Source organism: Mustelus asterias, chromosome 21 (assembly GCF_964213995.1).
Source record: "Mustelus asterias chromosome 21, sMusAst1.hap1.1, whole genome shotgun sequence".
Lineage (NCBI taxonomy): Eukaryota > Metazoa > Chordata > Chondrichthyes > Carcharhiniformes > Triakidae > Mustelus > Mustelus asterias.
This window is the reverse complement of record NC_135821.1, coordinates 51,703,637-51,721,298: the sequence shown is the minus strand read 5'-3', so window position 1 is coordinate 51,721,298 and position 17,662 is coordinate 51,703,637. Positions and strand designations below refer to the sequence as shown.

At 40.9% G+C, this 17,662-nt stretch overlaps 1 protein-coding gene and 1 non-coding gene across 4 annotated transcripts in view; both read right to left on the bottom strand.

The window, feature by feature from the left end:
* Window positions 1-10,213, bottom strand: part of macf1a (microtubule actin crosslinking factor 1a) — a 496,134-nt gene extending 485,921 nt beyond the window's left edge. For 2 of the 3 annotated variants that reach the window (XM_078237840.1, XM_078237846.1), the window contains exon 1: window positions 9,714-10,213. In XM_078237840.1, the coding sequence (XP_078093966.1) occupies window positions 9,714-9,807 (94 nt within the window). In that variant the 5' untranslated portion in view covers window positions 9,808-10,213. The remainder of the gene's footprint in view (window positions 1-9,713) is intronic. The other variant, XM_078237833.1, reaches the window with a different exon arrangement.
* A 2,772-nt stretch (window positions 10,214-12,985) lies between these two features.
* On the bottom strand, window positions 12,986-13,177 carry LOC144509598 (U2 spliceosomal RNA). The gene has a single exon (XR_013500509.1). It is a non-coding gene; the product is annotated as a U2 spliceosomal RNA (small nuclear RNA).
* Window positions 13,178-17,662: the final 4,485 nt, after the last annotated feature.

Sequence of the window (17,662 nt, the reverse complement as noted above, 5' to 3'; positions counted from 1 at the left end):
TTTGATTTTATCCCTACAGCAACTGAAATTAAAGTTTACCAACTCTATTATTCATACTACTATGCACTCTCATCAATAAAAATATACATTGCAGAATTACATGACTTTCCACAATAACTAAGGAGCAACATCAAGCAACTTCAAATCTGTTTAACCTTGTGAAATGTAAACAAACTAAAATGTTAAATAACTTTACTAGTAAAACTTTTGCAGCAAACCTCAAAACAAGTACATACTGCCCTGACAAATTCAAAACACAGATAGCTAACAAAATTATGGTAGATGTGCTAATAAACACAGATACCTGCATAAATAAAGTAGTCATATTGCTTGTGAGGAACTCATTTGGCTGCAACCACAAATACACTACCATCTGGATAGTGCCAAAATGTTTTACAAATAGATCAAAGCACACAAAAAATAGGAGAATTAACCAAATGTACAATTTAACAAAAATATACAATAGAATGGATAGGTTTTGGTGAGGCATTTTAAAAAGGTAGAGATAAAGTAGCCAAGTGAAAATGTTGAAGGAGGGAGATCAAAAGGATACTGATGAGCTGAAACCTGCTATTAAGAAACAATAGGGGAGTTAGGACATACATGATGTCAGAGGGCTGTTGGATTCAAACTGCAGGTTCTCATCTCACCTATTCAACCACAGTTACAGCATCTCCAGCCTATGGCTTCCCTTCTGCACCCACCCTCTCCGACTACCTTTACAGTGCCCCAGATTTCTATATCTGTCTCCACCAACTATCCCTCTCTCCATCCCTTTCATGCTACCCAGAGACAGCATTAAACTTCACAAAACATACCGTCCTTCAAACTTTCCTTTCTCCAATCCCGTCTACTATTCGGTGAAAACTTTATTCATTCAACTCCAGTCTCTGATGCATCCCCTTCCTCCTTTACACTCATTACTGGCAGATGCATCTTCAACTGCCAGAACCCAAAATTCCAGAATGTCTTCCTTAAACTTACTATTTCATTCTGCTTTTTAAAAACCCATGATGAAGGCCTGTTAATATCCTTTGGCTTCGGTCAATTTTTGTCCAATTACATATCTTTGAAGGGCCGTGGAACCATTTTCCCACATTTAAAAGAAATCATAAATGCAGGTTGTTACTTTCCCTCCCCACTGGATTGCACCTCTCATCCCTCGCTTATTTGCACATTTTCAGGGTTTCAAACAAAGTATGTGCAACCTATTCAAGGTCTGTAAAAGATAAGGAGAACCTACAGGATAGATATACAGGGCTGTTTCCACTTCATAGAGAAAACCCAAAATGTGGGGGAGATGGGGAAATACTCTTACAATTAGAGCCAGGCCATTTAAGCATGAAATCAAAAAAAGCATACTTTCCACAAATGATTTTGGAAAACTGGATCAGTCTTCCACAAAAGACTATGAATGTTGGGTCAATTAAAATTTTAAAGACTAAAGCTGATGGGATTTTTGTTAGGCACAGAACAAAGGCAAGAAAATGGAGGCGAGGTTCAAATCAGTCATGATCTAATTGAATGGTGGAATGGATTTGAAGGGCTGAACAGTTTTTGTTCCTGTTCTTATGCTCCTAATCCAGCACATCTGCTTCTTATGATGCAATCTCCTCCAGTTTGGGAAGATGAAAGATAGATGGAATAATCACTTTGCAAACTATGAGTTGCAAATGCAACTCCCTTGTTTTAAGTTATCCATTTTTATATTCTACACTGTTCCAAAGAAATTCAACATAAGCTATCCAGGTTGCATCCCACTATTGGATACTTCGTAATCCTTGGCCTTAATATCAACTTTACTCATTTGAAACTTAATTCTGATGGAAGATCTTTAAGTGAAACGCTAATTTGTCAGTTTCCATCATAATGGCTCGAGCATTTAAGATTTTATGTTTTTATTACAAGTATTTGTAATTTTGTGCTTTCAGGGCCAGAAGAATCAATTAAGTCAGAAGGGACAGAGAAGTGTAAATTGGGCAAGTTGTGACTATGCTAAATGCTGCAAGCTTGTGTTTTTTCTACACCAGTTCATAATGTGCCTAAACCACTGACAAACACATGGATTTCAGTTCCCACCATTGGCGTCATCTTAGGTTAATAAGCATCGCTACTTTCCTGAAGTTTACTTAAATTTTCCTTATTAGTATTTGCATACTATAGTGAAGATCTTTATTCTGGGGTATCAGTTTCAACTTTATGATTGGATTCAGTACTCCAGGTCAAAAAGAAATCTAAATCTGGGTTCCCATTCTGCTGGCTCTTGCTAGAACACACATCAAGTAAGGACAAGGTTGGGCTTAACTGCAAGGGTCCTATGGTCAAAAATCACTTGTCATTCACTAACTGCATTCACCCATAAAGAATGGTTATTGTCACCATAGAATTGCTAATTGATGCATTCAGCAAAAGGAGCAAATTGGCACAGAACCCCCCAAAAAACTATGTAACAATATATTTTGTCATTATTTATTTGTGTACTTGATCAGCATAAAGGAAATGCATTCAATGATTTTAAAAACTAAATTTCTGGAAAGACTCAGCAGTTCTGGCACCCTATGTGGAGAGAGAAAGTTAACATTTCAAGTTGATGACCCTTCATCAGAAATGATACTGTGCATTTCCAGTATTTTCTGGTTTGATTTCAGATTTCCAACACCTGTAGTATTTGCTTTTGTAGTTCCAATTTAATAAGTGTATTTCTTTCATCAGGTTGAATGCATATGGGACTGTTTAATACGCCAAGTGTATCACAATCAAGATATCAAACAAGATTTTATATTTGAAAATACAGGTCACTAAATTTAACACATTTTATATGTGGAATAGTAAAGTTTCTGCCCTCCTCTCCTGAAGGCAACAATTCATTGGGTTTCTATCCAAAGCCTGCCAGTACCTTATTCACATAACCAGTCTTCAGATGGGAAGTTACACAAGAAGTGCTACAGAAGATTGGATCACAAAAGGAAATCTAGCTAATTCGAATACGGTGTCCACAAAAGATGCCCTTACAGATGTTTGCTGATGTCATGACACAGCAAGCAGGAATACGTAGCCTGGTCGGATTTTTCTTTTTGCTGGGAAACGCAAACCGTAATATCGCAATCACAGCCCTGACTGAGATCAGCTGATTCACAGCAGGGTGATCTGAACTTCCCAGCCAGTATACCTCCATAAAAATGTCACACCATATTTATCAGGCTTCAAGAAAACAAAATAATGTACACCAATCAGAGGAAATGAAGCCATTTAGCAAACACTGCGGACGTATGGACAAATAGAAAAGATAATGCAAGGAGAGACTGGATCTGTAGGCAGCACTGAACTCTCAAGTTTAAAATTTCAGCATCAGTAAACAAAATAGTATTAGCATCATTTTGCTATTCATGATCAACTCAAAACTAATTTAACTGATGCCAGGCCACCAACTGAAGTGGACAGTCTATTTTACAAATTAGGACTCTCATCCATGCAGCAGTTTATGCTGTTGGGTTGGGTGTTCTCTCAATTTTATGTACATATGAAACAGCAGCCGATTTCCATCCTCAATAAAAATATACACACATTTAGCATTAACAGGTTACCAAAACCAAATCATTCTTGGGAATCTTGATCATCAAAGGATGCTTTAAGATTACAGATGTGTTGCTGACTAGATACACAGATCTGTTGCTTTCAACTAGCCAGGACTCCAAAAACATGTATATTGTTGCAGCACAATAATGCAGATCCTCTATTCTCCCATCAGGATGACACTTTCTGATATGAATTAGACATCAATCTCAAGTATTTACTCCACATCTTCATATTAACAATTGAGCCCAATGCAACACATGGAAGTCACTCACCAAAAACAGGATATAATGTTACCAAAGAGAGAGAGTGGCGCAAGAGGCTACAACTAATTGTAATAGCAATATCAATGCGCCAAAGGAGAAGAAAATCTACGTTTACAATAAACAGCTACTTTAACCCGAAAAGTCTTGGAACCCATTAAATACTTTGGAAACTATATTTTCATTGCTTACAATTCTGTGCAGCATTGCAGGCTGTATGTTAAAATATCAATGCATTATGCCATGTGGCAATGCATTGCTGGTTCGCCAACTGAGAAGAGTGAGCAATCAATGTGAATCTTTACCAAGAAATTAGGTACCGACTTGAGGTGAAGATGTCACCCCAAGCAAACACATACAATTATTAGGGCCTGTTATATCAAAATGTAATCTGGAATATAGGATTACATCATCTGCACAAACTCAAAGGCAGAGGGCCAGTGTACACTGGGAACACAACAGGGTATGTTTTTTATTAGAGGATAAATTCTCTCTTAAAATAATTAAAAATAAGTTCCAAGTTGGCTTTTCACATTTGTATTTCAAACATTTTTTAGTGTCCAGAAGTATTCTTTCTGCTTCTGAACACTTATTTTCAGAGAAACAATGCTACTGCTTTAAACCAATATTTATATTCTCAAAATAAATTCTTAATGGTCCATAACCATTTGTCCCAGCAACTAGGATTTAGTAACATTTAGAATAGGTTCCTTGTTCTACTTTAAAAAACTAAGATCTTTTGCAATACAATAAAATAAAATACATAATAAAATCTCATTTTACATGACACCTTGTTCTATCAGGAGCCACAGATTAAATGTTGCTGAATGAAAGCTTGGTGTCTTAATCTGAAAACCTGAAAGCAAGTCCAGACAAATAAAATAGCTGAAATCTGGAATTAATACATTGACATCCTGAAGAGGATTTCAGATGTACAGTTCTCATTGGGACAGTGCCATAATGTTAGAAATACATTCAAATCTGAACACAGTCTCATTTATAGAGGTGCACATCTCCAATGAACATATTTCTGTATCTGTTACATGCACACAAAGATGTTTGGCCAGTTTAAACCTGCAACATTTTTGAAATAAAATAATTCACAGAATGTGAGAATCATTGCCAAGACCAGAAATAACTGTCCAAGCCCAGTTGCCCTCGAGAAGGCAATGGTGAGCAGCCTTCTTGAACCGCTACAGTCCATCAAGTGTTCCCACAGTGGTGTTAGATAGGAAGTTCCAGGATTTTAACCCAGCAAAGAATGGCAATATATATTCACATTAGAAATGGCATGCAAATTGGAGAGCAACTTGAAGATGGTGGTGTTCCCATTATCTTCTGCCTTGTCTTTCTACATGGCAGAGTTCACTTGTTTGGGAGGTGCTGCCCAAGAAAACTGATGTGTTCCTGCAGTATACATTGTAAATGGCACACAATGTTGCCATAGTGTGCTAGTGATGGAGGGTGACATGCCAATCAAGGAGGATGCTCTGTCCTGGATGGTGTTGAAGTTGAGTGCTGCTGATACTGCATTCATTGAGGCAAGCAGAGATTAGATTACACACTGGCATGTGCCTTGCAGATGGTGGAAAGATTTTAGGGAGCCATCAGATGACTTATTCCCCACAGAATACCTAGCCTGCTCTTATAGCCACAATGTATGGCTTAAGATTGCATGTTAATAGTTGGAACTAGATGGTTGGTCTCTCTCTTGAAAGTGATAATTATCTGACATGAATGTTACTTGCACCTTATTAGCCCAAACCTGAACACTGATCATTTCTTGTTGTACAGGGGAAATGGGCTGCCTCATTATCTCAGAATTATGAATGGAATGGAACACTGCAATCAAAAGTGAATACCCACTTCAGGCCTTAGGATGGGGGGATAATCATGGATTAAGAAGCTGCAGATGATTGGACTCAAGATACTGCCCTAAGGAACTCCTGCTGTAACATTCTGGTGACGAGATGATTGATCTTCAACAACCCATGTTCCTTTGTGCTCAGTATGACTCAAGCCAATGGAGTTATCTCCTCCCGATTTCAGTTTTTACTAGGTTATTGAAGACAACACTGACATGAGGTGGCAAAGGCAATCACACACACCTTACCGCTGAATGTCAGCTCTCTTGTCCATGTTTGAGATCCAGAGCAGAAGGATCCCAGTGGAACCCAAACTGAGCATCGTTGAACAAGTTATTGGAAAGTAATTGCCATTTGATAGCACAGTCGATAAACATCTTCCATCACTTTGCTGGTTGACAATCGGCTGACAGTACATTAACTGGCTGGATTGAATTTATCTTTTTGTGGACAGACTGTACCTGGGCTATATCCCACATTGTAGGGTAGATGACAATGTTGTAGCAGTAGCAGTTTGGCTGAGGCGCAACTAGTTTTGGGAACAACTCCAACAGATGTTGCTGGATCCCATTGCCTTTGCTATACCAGTTCTCCCAGGTGGTTTGGGTCAATTAGTTGCAAATGGGGACAAGTAATAGTTAGATGTGAGAAGCAAAAGGAGGAGGAATAATCCATTATTTGCTTTTAAATTTTTACTCCATTCTTTAAGTTACAAAGTTAATGTGCAGAGTGGACAGGGCAGGCATTTAATCCATCCCTTTGCTTGCTCCAAAAAACAATTCAAGTTGAATCAAATTCATGGTCCCCACAAGAGAGATGTACAAGATCCAAGCTGACAAGTGATTTTAGCCAAAAGATCTGATCATGATTTCACCCTGCCATTGTATAGACATCTATTCACAAGCAGATCAACACCTCTTATGCATATCCCATGGATCTCATTTCTCTCGTGCTAATTCAGAAATTTTGAATATTTTATTCTGTTTCAGCTAAATTTAAGATCCATTGACAACTAAAAATATGAAAAGAAAATAATATCTCCAATCCAAAGATGGCAATATATTCTAAGCTTCTCTTTGGTTCAGCCTTTGACCAATTCTTGACAGAAGACTTTGCAGATAAGCCCCATTGCTTTAGGTAAGAAGAATAAACATTTCTGTGGATTGTAAATTCTAAAAGTAGGAACTGATTTACAAAACTTCCTAAAATGTTATGCACAACATTTGTTTCTACCTCAGGCACTTCTGCATTAATATTACAAACACCACAGTCCAAATTTTCAAACAAAATGCATCCATTACATGCAGACAAAAAGATGGTGAAATTCACCACAGGCAGACTGGGTTGTTATTTGGTTCTGCTTATATTCACAAATGGAAGACAAAAAAAGGAATACAATGCACAGTTATAGTTTTTCTGAGCCTGTTAAGTACACTAGAACCAAATGTACACACTTCACCGTCTATCTTAAAAATTCTATCCATTGTAATAAGCTAAATCCCCAGTTAGTTAATGGTAATGAAGATTTATCTTGCAAGGATATCAAAGAGTGGCACAATAGTTAGCAATGCAGCCTCACAGCGCCAGGGACCTGGGTTCTATTCTAGCCATGCTGACTGAATGTGGAGTTTGTGTCTGCGTGGGTTTCCTCTGGGTGCTCCGGTTTCCTCCCACAGACCAAAGAAGTGCAGGCTAGGTGGATTAGCTATGCAAAATTGTCCCTTAGGTTAGGGGGATGAGCGGGGTCAATATATGCAGTTATGGGGATAGGGAAGATGCTCTGTCAGAGAGTCGGTGCAGACACGATGGGCTGAATGGCTTCCTGCTGCACTGTAGGGATTCTATGAATATGAAACCAAAGTTGATTAATGGAGATAAGACACCGATTAACTAATTAACTGGCAGAACAGGCTCGAGGGGCTGAATGGTCCACTTCAGTTTCTATTGATGTTAAACTGAATTTTAAAATCAAGTCTACATATTCTGATACAATTCCATAAACAAAATGATTGAATCAGAGGCAGAGCGGTGGCACAGTGGTTAACACTGCTGCCTCACAGCACCAGGTCCTGGATTCGAATACCGGCTTGGGACACTGTGTGGAGTCTGCACGTCCTTCCCACGTCTGCGTGGGTTTCCTCCAGGTGCTCCAGTTTCCACCCACAGTCCGAAAGATGTGCTGTTAGGTGCACTGGCTATGCTAAATTCTCCCTCAGTGTACCTGAATAGGCACCAGTGTGGCGACTGGGGGATTTCCACAGCAACTTCATTGCAGTGTTAAAGTAAGCCTACTTGTGACACTAATAAATTAACTTTAAACACCTGCACTATATCCGCACAACTTTAAAGATTTATTTTGAACAATTCAAAGAGTATTTAAAATATCTTAAATAGAAGTTTTGACACAAGGCTTGGCTACAAACACAAGCCATAACTAATGCCACACAATAAAGACGTGAAATGCACTCTCGTCTGCAATCTCGTCTTAGTACCATCGCTATTTAAAACTCAAATTCGAAGCTATAAATCACAAACTGCTCATCACCCCTTAAAACCGTGCGTCCTGCTTTTCGCAAGATCCAATTCGTTTACGTTACTATTTGAAGCAACTTCTGCTTATTCCTAAAAGCAATCCCAGGCCTCCTTGCCAATGCGCATGTACTGGTTGAGTGGCTCAGTCCCAGCAGCTCACGTTAAACTGTGCTCAAGGCTCCTGGTCGGAGCTCTGGCAGGGAGGAAGGCACACGAACACTGCATTGGTGTAACGGGTTCAATTTGACCTTTAAAACACATCTCCAAGTCTATTATGATAGGTAACATGTGCAATTGGGTCTCTCTTCAGGAACGCTTGTTAAATTCCGAATGCTGTGAAGTACTAACCGCTGCAGGGTATAGTGACTTCAACGCTTAAATTACATTATATTAAAATCAGGAACAACCTCAACGCGCTTTAAATGCAGCACGAAGTTAGAGTGCAGGAAGGACACAAACACATATTTATCTGCGGTTTGTGGCATTCTTAAGAAATCTCAACTGGAATGAAACTAATCGAGTTTCGCTCTGGAAATAGTGGGGTACTGTGCACTGATTTAGCCGACAGATTTATTACATCACCAGAGCAAGAAAATTCTGAGCAATCTCACTTTGCCCACAAACATCCTCTTCCTATTGTTCAGCAAAAGTCTGAACTTGTAATGCAGCCGCCTCCCTAGGCAAGTCTGTCACACCTTGCTCGCCCAGCCCAGCCCAGCAGGATAAAATAAAAACAGGTTCCAGGTTTGCGGGGAGAAGATTAAAATTAAAATGTTACCTACGAATCTAACCGTTCACCTGGGTGAGCAATTTATCCATAAACGCGGTACATTTAAAACTAAATCAAAATGGTAATTTGCTGATAAAGACAAAGAGAATAATCTACTTTCCAGACAAAAAAAGGCATCGAGATTAGACGATTAGTTAATATCAGGCAACAAAATAATTAACATTTTAAAAAAAACATCCGACCAGTGAACATCGAATACAACAAATAACAAAACCAGCTGAAATCTCTCTCCACCCCCCCCCAGTAAAATTTATTTCAGAAATGAGCCCTGGTGTGAAAATAAAAACACTCGGAACTGTCACATGAATAAGAAAAAGGACGTCATGAATTTAGGGAAGAATTATGCCTAAACAAAACCGAGAGTCAAAGCCCTCCAGGACTTGACAGCATCTTTCTCTTTCTGTTTTCAACTTGGAGGCATTTGAACAATTAATACTGGATTTGTGCCACTTACAACAACAAAAACAACCTTCTCAGTGATTAACACCTCGGAGCAGATGAAAAGGAACAAAAAAAGGGAGAAAAAAAATGTACAATTATGGCAGATATATGCCGGTGCTGCTGCGAATGTGAACATGCAGAAAAAAAGGTGAATTTCCATTTCTATGTCTATGAGCGTCTTGAAGGGATGCCGTGTTGGGAGGTACGCCTCGAGGAAACAGTTGTTCCAGGGGGAAAGCTGTTCATTACCTTTGTATCGCTCCAAAACGTCCTCATAGGCCTGAACATACTCCTTCTCCTCGGCGAAGGTGGTCGGTATCTGACCCGGCACATAGCCGGCCATGGTGGCAGCGTTCCGGCCGCAATCGTGGCCGCCTCCCCGGTACCAGAGATCGGCCCGCTCTCCCTCTCAGTGTCTCCTCGCTCGCCCGCTCACAACACGGAGTTAACCGGAGTTTCCCGGGCTCGCTCCAACCAGCCTTGCGGGATGTGAGTGAAGCTGCAGCGGACTCCCAAGTGAGCTTTTCCCGGGGATGAAGTCTCCGCCCCGCCGATTCCCGGCTTCTTTTTTTTACATTTATATATTTATTTTTTTGCTGATGAATGGTTTAGTCCCCCCCCCCTCCCGCCGCCGGCGAATTGTTTGGCAGCGCCGCCCGGAGTCTGACTCACTCTCTCTCTCGCGCACAGGCCAGCCACATTCCCCAGGAGCTGGGGGGGAGTCAGAGCGCCGCCTCTGGCCTCGCGCCGACCCAGCGCCTCCCCGCGGCTGCGCACAGCACCCTCCCCGCCCGCGCGACCAACCGCCAACTGGCGAGGCTGGTGAAAGGGGGGAGAGCAACCACAGTAATGGCAGGTGAGATTATGGAAGGATCAACCGCTAATGTGAGATTCTGCAGAGATCAACCAATTACATCACTGCCAAAGTGAGATTCATGATGTGGAGATGCCGGCGTTGGACTGGGGTGAACACAGTAAGAAGTCTCACAACACCAGTGAGATTCTGCAGAGATCAACCTATTACGTCACTGCCAAGGTGAGATTCTGCAGAGATCAACCTATTACATCACTGCCAAGGTGAGATTCTGCAGAGATCAACCAATTACATCACTGCCAAAGTGAGATTCTGCAGAGATCAACCAATTACATCACTGCCAAAGTGAGATTCTGCAGAGATCAACCAATTACATCACTGCCAAAGTGATCATAGAAATCATAGAAACCCTACAGTGCAGAAGGAGGCCATTCGGCCCATCGAGTCTGCACCGACCACAATCCCACCCAGGCCCTACCCCCACATATTTACCCGCTAACCTACGCATCTCAGGGGCAATTTTTAACCTGGCCAATCAACCTAACCCGCACATCTTTGGACTTTGGATTCACAGTAAGTTTACAGTGATTCAAAGAGATTCACAGTAAGAGTTTTAACAACACCAGGTTAAAGTCCAACAGGTTTATTTGGTAGCAAATGCCATTAGCTTTCGGAGCGCTGCTCCTTCGTCAGATGGAGTGGAAATCTGCTCAAACAGGGCACAGAGACACAAAATCAAGTTACAGAATACTGATTAGAATGCGAATCTCTACAGCCAACCAGGTCTTAAAGATACAGACAATGTGAGTGGAGGGAGCATTGAGCACAGGTATCCCTCCACTCACATTGTCTGTATCTTTAAGACCTGGTTGGCTGTAGAGATTCGCATTCTAATCAGTATTCTGTAACTTGATTTTGTGTCTTTGTGCCCTGTTTGAGAGCAGATTTCCACTCCATCTGACGAAGGAGCAGCGCTCCGAAAGCTAATGGCATTTGCTACCAAATAAACCTGTTGGACTTTAACCTGGTGTTGTTAAAACTCTTACTGTGTTTACCCCAGTCCAACGCCGGCATCTCCACAAAGTGAGATTCTGCAGAGATCAACCAATTATATCACTGCCAGAGTGAGAGTCTCCAGAGATCAACCAATTACATCACTGCCAAAGTGAGATTCTGCAGAGATCTACCAATTATATCACTGCCAAAGTGAGATTCTGTAGAGATCAACCAATTAAATCACTGCCAAAGTGAAATTCTGCAGAGATCAACCAGTTATATCACCGTCAAAGTGAGATTCTGTAGAGATTAACCAATTACATTGCTGTTAAAGTTCGATTATGGAAAGATCAACCAATTGCATCGCTGCCAGGTGAGACTCTGCAGAGATCAATCCATCACATCACTGCCAGGTGTCATTATGGAGATTTATGGTGGCACAGTGGCTAGCACTCATAACGCCAGGGACCCGGGTTCGATTCCCGACTTGGGTCACTATCTGTGCGGAGTCTGCACGTTCTCCCTGCTCTGCTTTGGTTTCCTCTGGGTGCTCCAGTTTTCTCCCACAGTCCGAAAGATGTGAGGGTTTGGTGCATTAGCCATGCTAAATTCTCCCTCAGTGTACCCAAACAGGCGCTGGAGTGTGGCGACTCGGGGATTTTCACAGTAACTTCATTGCAGCATTAATGTAAGCCTATTGTAACACTAACAAATAAACTTTTGTAGCAGAATGGTTCAGCGGGAGCATGCTGGATCCATAACCCAGAGGTCGATGGATCGAAACCACCCTCTGCTGTTATGTTCTCACATCAAAAATAAACTTTGAGCAGCATGCTGGCACAGTGGTTAGAACTGCTGCCTCACAGCGCCAAGGACCTGGGTTCAATTCCGGACTCGAGTGACTGTCTGTGTGGAGTTTGCATGTTCTCCCCATGTCTGCGTGGGATTAGCGGGGTAAATACATGGGGTTACAAGGATAGGGCCTGGGTGGGATTGTTGTCAGTGCAGACCCAATGGGCCAGATGGCCTCCTTCTGCACTGTAGGGATTCTATTCTATGAAAAGATCAACCAGTCATTACTCATTACTGCCAGGTCAGGTGATTGGGAGACCAACCAATCACATCAGTCCTGTAAAATTATGCAGGAATCAATCAATCACGTCACTATCAAGTACTATTGTGGAGAGATTAACCAATCACATCACTATCAAGCAAGGTTATAGAGGGATCAGGCCATCATATCACTGCCAGGAGAAATTCTGGAGGGATCAACCAATCGCATTACTGCCAAGTGTGATTATGTAGAGATTAACCAATCAGATCACCCTCAGAAGGGATTCTGCTGAGATTTATCAATTACATTACTATCAGTTGAGATAATGGGGGATCAACTAATCACATTAATCTCAGGAAAGAGTCAGGAAAGATCAAATACATTATTGAGAGGTGAGTTTATAGAGTGATCAGCCAATCACATAACTCACAGTTGAAATCATGAGGTGATTAACCAATCCCATCACTGGCAGGTTAATTTTAAGCGAGAGCAACCAATCACTGTCAAGTGAGATTATGCAGAGATCAACTAATTTTTTTTTGTAACTTTTATTCCAATTCAATCATACCAAGTCCAATTCAGAGTCTCAACAAGTTGAGACATTCCCGATCCAAGCTGACAAGACAGGGCTCTCACCTCCTGTCTTGGGCTTGATCTACATGATCCAAGCTGATTGGAGTAGGAATAGCTCCTCCTCCAAGGCTTGATCTCATTTGCATCTTAGCCAAAAGGCCAAGATGTTGCTTTTAAAAATTGCTTCAAATGAAGCTAAAATGTAACCTAATGACTTCAACCAAGCACAGCATGTTGATACTACACTTGATCTTAGCCAAAAGGCCGAGAAGCGATCAACTAATCACGTTACTTCCAGATGATATTATAGATATCAACCCATCATAACACAGGCAGGTGAGGTTCTGGAGAGATCAACCAATCACATCATTGTCAGGTGAAATTACGGAGAGATCAACCTATCACATCATTGCCAAGTAGGATGATGGGAGATCAACCAAACACGTCACTGCCAGGTGAGATTTTGAGGATATCAACCAATCACATAATTATCAAGTGAGAATAGGGGAAGTCAACCTATCACATCAATGCCAGGTAACATTATACAGACAACAACCATTACATTGTTGCCAGGTGAGAAATTAACAAATCACTTCACTGCCAGGTGAGCTTATGGGGAGATCAAACAACCACTACTGAGGCAGGTGTGATAATGCAGAGGTCAACCAATCACATCATTGCCAAGTGAGATTATGATGAGATTAACCAATCACATCACCATCAGGTGAGATTTTGGGGAAATCAGACCATCATAAAATAACAAAGATAAGTCAATTGTGGAAGTAGTCCCCAAACAATAACCACACTGTAAGGGTTAGAAATATTGGGGGCTTGTGAAAAAGGTATAGTGATAACCATGGGTATTATTTATCTACATAGAGATTGAATGAATCAGATTGGCAAAAGCAGCCTGGAAGATGAGTTTATAGAGTGTTTTGGGGACAGTTTTTAAAGCAGCTCATACTAGAATCAACCAGAGAGCAGACTATTCTTGACCTGGTAATTTGCAATGAGACAGAATTAATTACTTACCTTGTAATAAAGGAGCCCTGAGGTAGAACTGACAATAACATAACTGAATTTTATATTCAGTTTGAGGGAGGGAAAAGAGGGTCTTAGTTTTAAACTTAATTAAAGGCAATAAGGATATGAGGACAGAGCTGGCTAAAGTGAGCTGGGAAATTAGGGGTAGATCAGTAGAGATGCAGTAGAAGACACAAGGTGATATCTCAAAATACTCGACAAAAATAAGAAAAACTGTAGGAAAACAATACTTCATTCATGGCTAAGACAGTTGAAGATAGTATCAAATTGAAAGAAAAAACTTACAATTCTACAAAGATTAGTGGCAGGTCAGAGGATTGGACAGAATATAAAAACAGTAAAAAATGACCAAATAATATTGAGGGAGAAACTACAGCATGAGAGAAAGCTAGCTGGTAAATATAAAAACAGCTAGGAAGAATTTCTACAGGTATTTAAAAAGGAAAAGTGTTACTCAAGTGTAAATTCGTCCTCTAGAGAGTGAGCCTGGGAAATTAATAATGGGAAATAAGGTGGGTGCATTGAACAGATATTTAAGGCAGGATTTTCCGGATGCAGCGAGCCAGCCATAACTCGATTGACTTCAGTGACACTTATTAAGAAATAACAAAGGAAAGAAGACCCTGGTGGGAGTAATCTATAGGTCCCCAACAGTAATTTCACAGTGGGGCACAGTATACACCAGGCGGCACGGTAGCACAGTGGTTAGCACTGCTGCTTCACAGCTCCAGGGACCTGGGTTCGATTCCCGGCTTGGGTCACTGTCTGTGTGGAGTTTGCACATTCTCCTCGTGTCTGTGTGGGTTTCCTCCAGGTGCTCCGGTTTCCTCCCACAGTCCAAAGATGTGCGGGTTAGGTTGATTGGCCATGTTAAAATTGCCCCTTAGTGTCCTGGGATGCGTAGATTAGAGGGATTAGCGGGTAAAATATGTAGGGATATGGGTGTAGGGCCTGGGTGGGATTGTGGTCGGTGCAGACTCGATGGGCCGAATGGCCTCTTTCTGTGCTGTAGGGTTTCTATGATGATGAGGAAATACTGGGGGCTTATAAGAAAGGTATGGCAATAATCATGGGTGATTTTAATATGCACATGGACTGGATTAATCAAATTGGCAAGGGTAGCCTCAAGGGAGAGTTCATTGAATGTATTAGAGATTATTTCCTGGAGCAATCTGTTGTGGCACCAACCAGAGAGCAGGCTATTTTGGATTTGGTATTGTGTAATGAGGAGGGATTAATTAATGACCTCATCGTTAAAAGATCCTCGAGGGAAGAGTGATCATAGTATGATACAATTCAAAACTCAGTTTGAGGACAAGAAACTGGAGCCCCACACTCGCATTCTGGAGTTAAACAAAGGTAATTACATAGGCATGAGGACAGACTTGGCCCAAGTGGATGGGCAGGAAGGCTAAAAGGTAGGACAGTTAATGAGAAGTGGCAGTTGTTTAAGGAGATATTCAATTCCTCCCAACTGAAATATATTTCAGAGAGAAAGAAAAATTCTAAGGAGAAAATCCATGGCTAAGCAAGCAAGTTAAAGACAGCATAAAGACAAAAACTAAGGCATATCATATTGCAAAGACTAGTGGCAAGTTGAAAGCATGGGAAGCTTCTAAAAATCAACAAAGGGTTACTAAAAAGTGATAAAAAGAGCAAAGGTAAAATATGAAAGAAAACTAGCACAAAATATAAAAATGGACAGCAAAAGTTTCTATAAGTATATGAAAAGGAAGAGAGTAGCTAAAGTGAATGTTGGTCCATGGGAGGACGAAACCGGGGGAGTTAACAAAGGGGAACACAGAAATGGCGGAGACGCTAAATCAATATTTTCCCTCAGTTTTCATGGTGCAGGACACGAGTCCCATCCCAATAGTAGTAGGTAATGCAGAAGTAATAGAAAGGGTGGAACTTAGAACAATCACCATCAATAGGGAAATAGGACTCAACAAACTATTGGGATTGAAGGCAGACAAATCCCCAGGATATTAAAGAAAGTGGCATTTATAGCTAAGAGAATAGAGTATAAAAGTAAGTAAGTGTTGCCACAATGATACAAGGCATTGGTGAGACCGCACCTGGAGTACTGTGTACAGTTTTGGTCCCCTTATTTGAGGAAGGATATAGTGACATTGGAGGCAGTTCAGAGGAGGTTCACTTGATTGATTCCAGAGATGAGGGGATTGCCTTATTAAGAGAGATTGAGCAGTTTAGGCCTATCCTTTCCAGAGTTTAGAAGAATGAGAGGAGATATAATTGAGGTATATAAGATGATAAAAGGTATTGACAAAGTAGCCGTGGAGTGGATGCTTCTTCTTATGGGGCAATCTAGAACAAAAGGTCATAGTTTTAGGATAAGGGGTAGCAGGCTTAAAACTGAGATGAGGAGAAACTATTTCTCTCAAAGGGCAGTAAATCTGTGGAATTCACTACCCCAGAGTGCGGTGGATGTCGGGACATTGAGTAAATTTAAGGAGGGGACAGACATTTTTAATTAGTAATGGGTCGAAGGATAATGGAGAACAGACAGGAAAGTGGAGTTGAAGCTGAGACAATGGCGGAGCAGGCTTGAGGGGCTGAATTGCATACTCCTGCTCTTAGTTCTTATCTTCTTAAAAATTAAATAGGCCTTCAATTTAAGATAGAGATGAGGAGAGATTTCCTTAGTAAGAGTTTTAACAACACCAGGTTAAAGGACACATCATGAGAAATTTCCTCCCAGAGTGTCATTAATCTATGGAATTGTCTTCCCCAGAGAACAGTGGAGACTGGGTCATTGAATATTTTTAAGGTTGAGTTGGATAGATTCTTGACTGACAAGGAAGTCAAAGGTGAAGAGGCCTGATCAGCCATGATCTTAGCAAATGGTGGAGCAGACTCAAACAGTCAATGTCCTACACCTGCTCCTAATTTGTATGTTTGTGGGTGTGATTATAGTGACATCAACCACTCACATCACTAGAAAATTAGAATATGATAGGATCAACCAATCACATCATTGTCAGATAAAATTATCATGAAATGTTTCAATCGCATCACTGCCAGGTGAAATTACGGGGAGATCAACACATCACCTCACTGACAAGTGATATTATGGGGCGATCAACCAATCTCAACACTGGAAAGTGAGATTATGAGGGGGGGAGTGGGGGTCAAGCTATCACATCACTGCAGGGTGAAATTCTGGTGAGTTCAATGCATCACATCATTGTCACATGAGACTATGGGGAGATCAACCAATAATATCACTCTGAAGTGAGATCATGGGAAGATCATCTGATCTCATCACTGGCAGATGAATTTATGAGGAGCTGAGCCAACTATATCACTGCTAGGTACAATTATGGATCGATCAATCCATCACATCACTGCGGTTGAGTTTATGGGGAGATTAACCAATCGCATCACTGGAAAGTGAGATTATCATGAGATCAAACAATCTCATCACAGCTAAATGAAACACCAACATACCACACTTGCCATGTAAGATTGTGTAAAGGCCAAAAATCTTAATAGTACATAGAATATGCATTTGGGCCTAGAAAGATAACCACTGATGTGTTTGAAGTTACCCATTGTGGTTGGCTCCACAGGGGCTAGGGTGCATCATGGACAATGATAACGACATTATGACTCAATGTTATACATTACCTTTCTTTTTAATAATTTATTTGTTTTATTAGTTAAAAGGGGGAGTTTTTTGTTTGTTTTCTGTTT